At 35.2% G+C, this 9,960-nt stretch overlaps 1 protein-coding gene across 1 annotated transcript; it reads right to left on the bottom strand.

The window, feature by feature from the left end:
• Positions 1-363: 363 nt before the first annotated feature.
• On the bottom strand, positions 364-9,281 carry LOC132282428 (uncharacterized). The gene is made up of 7 exons (XM_059784101.1): positions 8,622-9,281; positions 3,878-4,013; positions 3,548-3,629; positions 2,605-2,780; positions 1,724-1,861; positions 1,505-1,644; positions 364-867 (listed from the first exon to the last, which is right to left on the bottom strand). The coding sequence occupies exons 1-7, from the start codon at positions 8,737-8,739 to the stop codon at positions 611-613; spliced, it is 1,047 nt and encodes a 348-aa protein (XP_059640084.1). The 5' UTR covers positions 8,740-9,281; the 3' UTR covers positions 364-610.
• Between the last annotated feature and the right edge of the window lie 679 nt (positions 9,282-9,960).

Raw genomic sequence — 9,960 nt, 5'->3', positions numbered from 1 at the left:
CCAATGAGAATGGACCCATGAAATTGGCTAATGTATTGACCAGTATAAAACAACGACATTAGCACTTGGGAGAGGGCCTGATGTCACGGACGATTGCGGTCCAAGTCCGTGACGCTGAGCTGTAAATAAACCATCATGAAATTAAAACAAGATTAAAGGGAAACGTTAAAAGAAATTTTACACTAGCTCAAATCAACGCAAACCTACTTTTTAAATGCACATTAGTTCAAACTAGCTCGTTGTTCCATTCAAGACTCGCACCGATTTTACAAACTAGGGAAATCATAGGCCTTATAAGATGCAAAAAGCATTTCCTGCCGGCCGAACAAGCTCCTGTAATGGGCACGTTCTCCTTAACATATATAATCACAACATCCTCTATTTTTCTGCATTTTTCATTTTATCTATCACTGAAGTACTGATTACAAGGAAAGAAACAAAAAAGGTATTCCCAAAAACATAGCTAAAAGCAAAAAAGAAAGGAAAATACAGAGAATTATTATTGTAAGTTTTTATTATTATTATTTAAGATAAAGATGGTTCCTTGAAAGTCACACCCACAAGCTCACAACTAATGACCCGGCAGAGAGAACATGGTCAGTGTTCCCAGTCAACCATCTGCAGTGTTTTCCTTCACTCCAGTCTTCTCTTTGGCAATATGTAAGCTCTCGATCTTTTGGGTAACCTCATCGGCTGCAACATTTACTTTTAAGGTTGGCCCGTTTGCAGATGTATCATGCTCATTATTACTCGAAGGACTGATCTGCCATATCCTGATGGTTCCATCTTCAGATCCAGAGGCATAGGATTCACCTCCGGGTGAGAACCGAACACAATGTACTGGACCATGGTGGCCTTTGTTGCATCCTGCAACAATTTAATTTAGTGCAACGGTAAGGCTCAAAGAACTGAAAATATGGAGATAAGCATGCATCAGAATTGAGTCTCCCGAAAGGTTTAAAAAACCTTGAGTCAGAAATTTTGTTTTCAAGAAAAAGAAAATTCATACTTCCACTAGAAAAAAGCCAATCCATTTTAGGAAAGGGGGAAAAGTTGGTAGTTTCCTTGAATGCTGTTTAATCCCAAGGCACAAAAATCAGCAACAAGCACAATTGTCAGGGTTCAATAGCCCCAATGTTAGTTCAGAAAAGATGTCTTGATCAAGTTCCTATGAAATAACTCTTAAACAAGAGTTTGGCAGGTTTTATAAAAGTGCAAGAATAAAAATTTGGCATTAAACAACATGAATTTATCCAATTTTTGTACTAAAAAAAGTTACTTTGTGCCTTCATGCAGCATCAATATCAATGCAAGTCACAGGTGCGGTGTCGCAAACACCATCTATATACAGTTAAGACATAATGCAAATTCCAATCCTATCTCATTTGAGCACGGCACTGTAAATGACTGATACTTCTAGTAATACGCACAGAGCAACAGACATGCAAACTGAATTCAAATTACATACAAACAACGGTAGAAGTATTGATTCAAGGACACCTACCAAGCTCTTCACCAGTATGGAAGTCAAAAATATGAATCCACAAGTCTTCTCCCCCAGCTATAAACTTATTACCAAGCTTTGGTTCCAATGACGCCGATTCCACATTGCATGGCATGTTGTAGCTCTTGATTAATCCAAAACTAAAAAGTAAATGGTGAAAATTTGTCGGCCATTCATGCATTTGCAAGGAGTAACAAAACAATCCAATTTGATACTTACTGATTTGCATCCCAAAACTTAACTGTAGACCCATCAGCAGTAGTTATGTAGCGGCCATCCTGACTTACTTCAGCGCTGGTTACTGGTGCTTTAGTCTCAAGTGTTTGCACAATTTTGCCACTTCTCACGTCCCATAACCTACAAAAAAGCCAGTTAAATCAGGGAAATAAAATGAGCATTGCTGGGTGAATAAGGACTCAAGATCTCCTAGATTGTTAAGTATTAAGTGCTAAAGGACTCAAGGAGCACTAAGTAGTCAAGGTCTCCTAGAGTCTAACTGTAAGTGCATCATTAAGTGTCAGCCTGAGCCAATTATATTATTAAATAAATTAGAATCAAACGTTAGATATCTGCAATATGATATCTAGCAAGTCAAATAACAGGTGGTCAAACAACGGGTCGATTAAAAAAAAAAAACATACAAAAAATATGATTGATTGGTTAAAAATTAAAACTGAGCTTTTTTGGGGGTCCTGGAGCCGTCTTAAGAGCACACACTTGAGAGTTCTGCATGCCATAACTGGAGGACTAGGAGCCTCTATTGTAGTAGATTGAGGCAATGAGCCTTGACAAGCTGGGCTTTTTTGTAGTCCAGGCTCGCTTTCAACAACTATGACAGCTCCAAACAAACAAACAAAAAAAAGGGTGCAAAACACTACATACACAAATCTCCACCGTTAAATGCTCAGCATTAAGTACCTTTATAAAACAAGGATGACACATCAATTCATTCCAGGAGTTCTATAATTCATTTTTAATCACCATATACCAAGTCATAAATTCTAGTTTGACCAATCAATAAGGAAAAACAACTACTATAAATCATAAAAAAAATCAACATAATAGTATTGCTATCACTCGCATAACTATTCTGCGCATACCTTACGCCCCCAATATCACTGCAGGAACTTAATATGGTCTGGTCACTGTGAAGAAATGCAACAGTTCTAACTGAACCGGGAGAGTTATCAACTTCTCTTGGAGGTGCATCTGGTTGATTTAAATCGAAAATGCGAAGTATTTTTTCAACACCACCAGTGAGTAGCAGGCGTGTATCCTGTAGTCAATCAACAAACTTTGATTCAGCCTACATGTAAAGGAGATGAAATGCAATAAGTAGTCCAGTAACATATGAATGTTCCAGACTTATTGTTTGCAAAGCCACAGTAGGTGAATCAACCATAAATTCACAATAATTTGAAACCTAAAAAAAACTGCACGTCGACATTTTTTTGTATCAGAATAAGAACTGATGCACAAGGAAGGAAATGTGTGAAAAACAGATGTTATTGTAAAAACAAAAGAAACTATAAAAACTGTAAAGAAATTATACATAAAAAATGGAAATACCCCTTTCAGGACTCCATACATAGTCAAAACCTGTCCCTCAACAAGAAGCACAGAGCAAATCTTACATTGTCAAAGAGCTTCCATCTGATAAATTCCTGCGTACTAACTAGTAAATCAAGTGCACATAAAGGCCAGCGAAATTTGGTGATATTATCATTAAAGCCCAAGAATTAGCTAAGAAGAAACATTTTAAGAAATTTGAGATAGAGAGGAGAGAAGAGGAACAGAAAAACACAACAAAGCCTGTAAATTGAACAATTCATGCTATCATCTTATTTTTGTTGCACTAGCTCTTCTGCATTAGATAAACAGATGGTAAGTTAAAATAAGGCCTCATAGTTAGAAACCAAGGTCTCCATAGTCATTTGAAAAATCACATGCCATACATTCCAGCCTTGAAAATAAGTAAGATAACATAAAAATCCACCCTAACATATAAAAAGATGGGACAACAGAAAAAGAAATCAGAACTACCTCAGAAAAGGCACATGCCCGAACAATGTGTTTGTGTTCAAAGGAGTGCAACACATCCCCAGTCAATGCATTCCACAATTTCCTGCAAACAAGAATAGATGCGTCAAGAAGAGGCAATTTTAAAACTTAGGACCAAACTACACTGGGAGACTGTATAAATGTCTCCTTGTAAAGTAAAAGATAAGAAAAAAATCATGGGCATCCCCTGCCATTAAAGGGGCATAAAGAACAAATTTTACAGCATTAAACATTGCCACAGAAATGAAAATAGTAAAAAAAATAAACTTTTGCATTGAACATATCGGTAAGAAAAGAAGCTTGATCACATACGCAGTGAAATCAGCAGACCCAGATGCAGCATGTAGAGCATTAGTATCAAGGCAGCAGCTCCACACTGCACCTTTATGACCTTCAAAGGTTCCAATCCAATCTCCAGTCTCTCCATTTCTTAGCATTGGAGTAGAATCTAAATTAAAAATAATAATGATCATAAGTAAAACACAAAAGAAAACCAACCCACTCCCCCAAAGAAAAAAAGGAAGGACATAACTATCAGGTGAAAATGTGACAGTCAGCAATCAAAAGAATCCCTAAAGAGCATATATCAACAAATTATCAAACAAATAGAAAATATGGTTAAAAAAATGTTACTATTAGTGTACCAGGTTCCATTAACCAAAGAATACAACCAAAGCATCATTCAGTAATTAGTTTACAAAGTCCCACCGTGAAAAGATATAATGACCATCACATAATTCACTAATAACACATTAAACAAAGAGAATTAAAGTGTATCTTTATGTTCCCAAAAGTTTCCTACTTCACATCCTCATTAATCTATCTCATCCAAACAAAACTTGAGGGCTGAGAGAACTCCCAATGATTTTCTTTTACATCAAACATTAGGCTGGATCAAAGAGTTATCCAATAAACAAGACCAGCTTTATAGATACCCTAAACTGCCATGTACCACATCAAGTGGGTTGCAAGTAGGAACACACTAAAAGGTTCAGGTTAATATGCAAGGAAATTTATGTATTGTTTCTTGACATGAATTTCCAATGAGGGAACTACCTAAATCTTGCATGCCTAATGCTAGACAGGTGGCATGCCCCGTACCTTATGGAAAATCTCCCTCGCCCTTCAGTTACCAGCAGTTATTTCCTTACAATGAATACAGTGGATAGTCAGATCCATGGAACAGTTGGCACAACTTTAATGTTTCTAAATTAATACTTCACCTTAATTTTAGACATACAAAGGCAGTGGTACTTAAGATAAGTTCAGGTCACAACAATGAATGGGCTGGCTTTATAAATAACGGTATAGATAAAGGAACTTTTAAGCTAGGATTATTTAGATAATTTCTGACCGTCAATGTAACCAGGCGATCCTTGTCTGCTTAAACACAAAAGTAGGTCCATTACTTGTGCCTTGCAATAATCTTTTTTCTTTAAATTTTTTTTTATAACACACACTTTTGCCCATGCCAGGGCTCCTCCCCTCTTTGAGGGAGGGGAGGTTAAAGTAACATATTTCATGAGAACAAGAGCCAGGATCGCAACACACAAGTGCTTAGCTTGAACTTAGTTTTCTGAACTTGTCACAAGCCCGAGTTGTGCTGACAAATGAATGAGTTAAGTCCAAATAGTATTGAGGTCACCACACTAAATGCAGTGATTGATTGAAATTACATTATACTACCTAGAACCTTTTTAACACAACATAAAGAATTAGATCAGCTGCCACCAAATTACTTCCTTATGATAACATCAGCTTCAGGCTACATCTTCTTATTTGATATTTGATATGAAACATTACTTTCTCGTATAGTTAAGTGCTTTTTATATGCCCGTTTGTATAACAGATAAAAGTAATGCAACTTAAACAATATATTCAAACAATTTTATGGAATGAACATGCGCACTCAATTGTAGATCCGGTAACAGTGGGCAGTGGTTTTTAAACATGTGCTTTCAAAATAGTTTATGACAACCTAAAGAATGGAAATTCTTCCTTCTTGACACATGGTAGCAGCTTCTTATCCATAATTTCAAACATGCTGATGAAGAAAAGGATACATTAAGCAGATTGAATCTCACATAACGTTTGTTGCATTTTAAAGACTGATTTCAAATGAAGAAATCAAATGAAATTGATGTCTATCTAACAAAGTTTCTAGAGCATTATCATCGACTTAAAATTCCATGAATGATTGCATCCTTGGTGATAAATTATGGTAGAAAAATAAAACTATAATGGACAATTTTGCCAAGGAGTTCATGGAATTTTAAGTCGATGATAATGCTCTAAATATGTACGACTAACCTTTTTAACAAATTTTCCCCCCAAAATGTCACTTATTTTATAGCGGGAAATTAAAAAAACGGATCATGTATTATCAATAAACCGATCCTCAACCACATTCCATGATCCTACCTCCCACCGTATCGCCGCTAAATTCTACCCCATACTGGAATGGCCTACATTGAGCAAACAACTAGCAAAGAGATTACATACAATGATGCATATTTCCTTTACTGCTTGCTTATAAATACCATTATTTGGAACTTCAAGAAAATTTATTAAGTTTCCATCTGAAAACTCAAGGAATTAAATAAATGTCATTCTCAATAAGCTCAAACAATTTAAATTGAAAAAATCATTTATTCATTATCTCTTTCCTTCTCATGCTTCTATTTTAAAGACAACCAACAATCTGTTTGATGTGTCACATTACAAGTTTAATTGACTCAAAGAGTTAAAATAATGATTATTCTTGCAACTCTAAACTCTTTCACGAATATTTGCAGGGGCCACGTCAAATGACCTTGTAAATGTGAGATGCACTTTCTAATCACTTTTGATGTGCTGGCATGAGTGCCCATAGCCATGTTGGATCATGTTGACACAAGTATGCAAGGTGAAACAAATGTCCATGTTAGGCTTGTCAATGGATTGGATTTTGATTTGATAACTCGGGTGTGAATTAAAATTTAATCCGATAATTTGTTAACAATCCAAATCCAACAATCCTTTAAATTAACAAGCTGGATATGAATTTTGGTCAATTTGATCCAATAATAATCCGATCCAACCTCATATAATATATGATATGCTATAAAGATATTATTATCATTCGATTAGAATGTGTATTTGATGAAAAAATTAATAGAAATGTTGTTTACACAGTGGTTTATCATATATAATATTAGAACTGCTAATAAATTATCTTAGTTTTTCCCCATACTTTTCTCCTCTCTCTCTCTCTCTCTCCCCTAACATTTTCTCACTATATATATTTTTTTTTTAAAATAATCAAAAATCTAACTGTTCTTCTCTTCTTTTGTTCATATTTTTGGGGTCTTTTCTCTCTTTTTCTAATTTATATTGAATTTTTTTTAATCAAAAATCACCCCTCTTAACAAACCAGGTCATCAAAACAATAATCAATAGACAGCAAATTGGATATAAATTAAATAATAGATAATCCAATCAGATTATTGGATCAGATCGGATCACAAATATTCCTTACCGGATCAATCCAAACCATATGTGGCCCAAATCCGATCAGTTGAGTGGTCTGGTACGTGTTAAGATAACAAAGGTCTTTGCAAAAACAAAATTTATGTAATTTCTTGTAATCGGTGTCTTTTGGGAATGCTTTATTTTTCATGAAGCCCTCTAAAAAGGAAATGAGAGACGCTGCTACCACAAGCACATCAATAGAAAGTAATTAGCACCCATTTGCTAAAGATCCTTTCTTCTTTTAGCTCTATGCTCGCCACGTGGCCCATTTGATGAAAAACTTAATTTAATCAAATATCCAAGTCTCAAACAAAATCCCTAAGCCATCCACGAAAGCTTCCAAGCCCCTTAAGAAGCTGCGCCACACACAACCTACTAATCCATCATATTTTGCCTAGCATATAAAACATACGACAGACTCCAACTCGTAATGATATCACAATATTCAACAACATAATTGGAAATAATCTCACTCATCAGCATGCTACTATATCCTTATTTCTAACAGCCACTGGAGTACAAATCCTTGATCCAGTGAGACTCACATGGACACCAACATGTTGTGCTTCTTATAACCAGTCATTACTTCAAGTATGTGTGTGTAATGATGTATTGCAGATACTTAAAAGGTCAACAGCTTCATGATTTAAGGAGCCCTATTAAGCGTACCAGTTTTGTCATGGGCACTTCATTTGATAATTCCAAGATGCTTCCTTCAATCAATTTAAAATCAGCAAGGAAAGCCAGTTACCAATGCAAATACTAACCATCCAATGACGGATCCTAATCATATGTCCTAGTACCAAAAGTTGAAAATGAGTCAATTCTAGGTTCTGCCTATGAGGGTGCTGAGAGTGCAGAGATAGGCATATCATTTGACACTATTTTGTACAGAGTTCGATCCAAGGGTTTACCATTGCACCAAGCGACAGCCCGTCACAAGTCGAGACATTCAACTTGTTGTATAAAATGCATATAAAATCATTTCAATCCGACCAAAAACAGGTTGAACTCATTTGACTCCTCCAAATGCTTGGTAAATAACTGATGACTAATTAACTTTGCATAAGGCATCCAAACAACCAATTAATAAACTATATTATGTTTACAAATATTCATACCGTTCACTTCAAATTGTGCTGTTAGTCAAAATTAATTATCACAGATAAGTTAATCGCTCAAAATTTTGAGTTCCCAGTTGACTATCCACCACTACTGTGCTATTTAAAGGCACCCGGGTGCATGTCAAAAACAATAAATAAAAGTAAACAAACTCAAATAGAATACCAACCTCTAAATAACAAAAATAATTTGTTTTCTACATTTACACTGCCAATAGTCAGTCGCTCCACGCAAACGATGCTAATATCCACGCAAATAGAAATAAGATTTCTAGTTCCAATAAAAAAGAATCAAATAGAAAATAAAAAGAAACAAAATTTAAGTACAATCTTAAGGAAATCATCAGTAATCATCAGCATCATGAAAGCCCACATACATTGTAACAAATCGAAAAGTAAGCATTTCTATTTAAATTTACAGTTACCCTTGCTAGCACTGATGAGGAAGTAGCCATCTGGTGTAATTGGGCTGTAGAACAAATCAACAACTGGACGAGAATGCCCGTGGCAGACGAGCGGGACTGCAAGCTTCTTCTTATCCATCGCTTTCAGACTCAAATTCTCAAAACCCTAGGAACGATATCTTGATCAAATAGACTAACAAGCTCTTTTTTGTAATGTACCCAACAAAAAACGACCAAAATCGATTAACAAAACCAAGTCCTCGATCCTAAAAAGTCAGAATTCAAGAACCCAGGACCCTAAAAACCGACAATTGACCAGGAAAAAAAAAAATCACAATTGCCTGAAGAAAAATGCAATTTCGGAGAGAGAGCAAAGGTATTAGATCCTGTGATTGATCAAATCAAGTTATAGAACAGGAAGAAAGAAAACAAATTTTACAGACATTAGATGTTTGATACTATATATGTGTATGTATGCAGGAAGAAATGGCGCAACAACACAGGTGGGAAACCCCAATTTTGAACTTTGATCTCTGTAGAATCCACACCTCCTAACCCTAAAAAATAAAAATCTCTAAAACGATATATCAAAATTATTGTAGAAATTGAAGACAAATATAAAAGGGAAAAATACAAAAGACTAATCTAAACTATTGGGCTAGGCGCAGGGAAGCAAATGGAACATGAGTCATTATATAGTGTGGAGATGAGGTTCTTTTCTTAATTTTTATTTTGTTTTATTTGTTATTATTATTATTTATTTATTTATGTATGGTGCTAATGGGCTTTGTAAGCAGGAGCCCACTTTTTAAAATGTTATTATGATAGGGCCTGACTTCTATCCTAAATGAGTTTTCGTAAGTCATTTTCACATTTTATTTTGGGTCATCTAATCATTTATATTCTTAATTTTTTTTTCTTCTTAAAAACACGTGTATCGACCCTATAATACATATATCATTTAAAACAGGAGTGCAATTAGAAAGTGAGATCTCAATGACTTACCTTACGAATCCCTGTCAACGTCGCTATGCCTATAGAGACATTCATATTCTTATTGAACTCCTATGTCCCTCTAACAACTAATTTTTTTTAGTTCTTTTAATCTAAAAATCTAATTTTCAATCTTCTCCTTCTATATGTATACATAAGTGAGAGGAGAGTGAAAGAGATGGAGAGAAAAAGGGACACAAATTTGGGTTAGTCGAGGAACAGATTTGGGTTGAGAGCATGTTATAAGGAGAGAGTGAGGAGATAAAGTAACGAGGGGAGGGAGGAATGGTTTAGCATAAAAATTTTAAAAAAATAAAAAATAACCAAAAGGAGATTAAGGGTTCAAATCTCAGAAGAGACACATGTG

This window comes from Cornus florida, unplaced genomic scaffold (genome assembly GCF_030987335.1).
Source record: "Cornus florida cultivar Cherokee Brave unplaced genomic scaffold, ASM3098733v1 CherokeeBrave_3.0.0_Hap2_Chr11, whole genome shotgun sequence".
Classification (NCBI taxonomy): Eukaryota; Viridiplantae; Streptophyta; class Magnoliopsida; order Cornales; family Cornaceae; genus Cornus; species Cornus florida.
Note: the sequence above shows the minus strand (reverse complement) of the source record. Positions and strands in the feature narration are given on the sequence as shown.

Bases quoted from the DNA above. Each gene is read 5' to 3' on its own strand.
- LOC132282428 (XM_059784101.1), bottom strand. From the start codon at position 8,739: ATGGATAAGAAGAAGCTTGCAGTCCCGCTCGTCTGCCACGGGCATTCT. The intron at 3,630-3,877 runs GTATGTGATCAA...TCTTGTTTGCAG, and splicing joins GGGTCTGCTGATTTCACTGC to GAAATTGTGGAATGCATTGA. The intron at 868-1,504 runs GTAGGTGTCCTT...AAATTGTTGCAG, and splicing joins CCATACTGGTGAAGAGCTTG to GATGCAACAAAGGCCACCAT.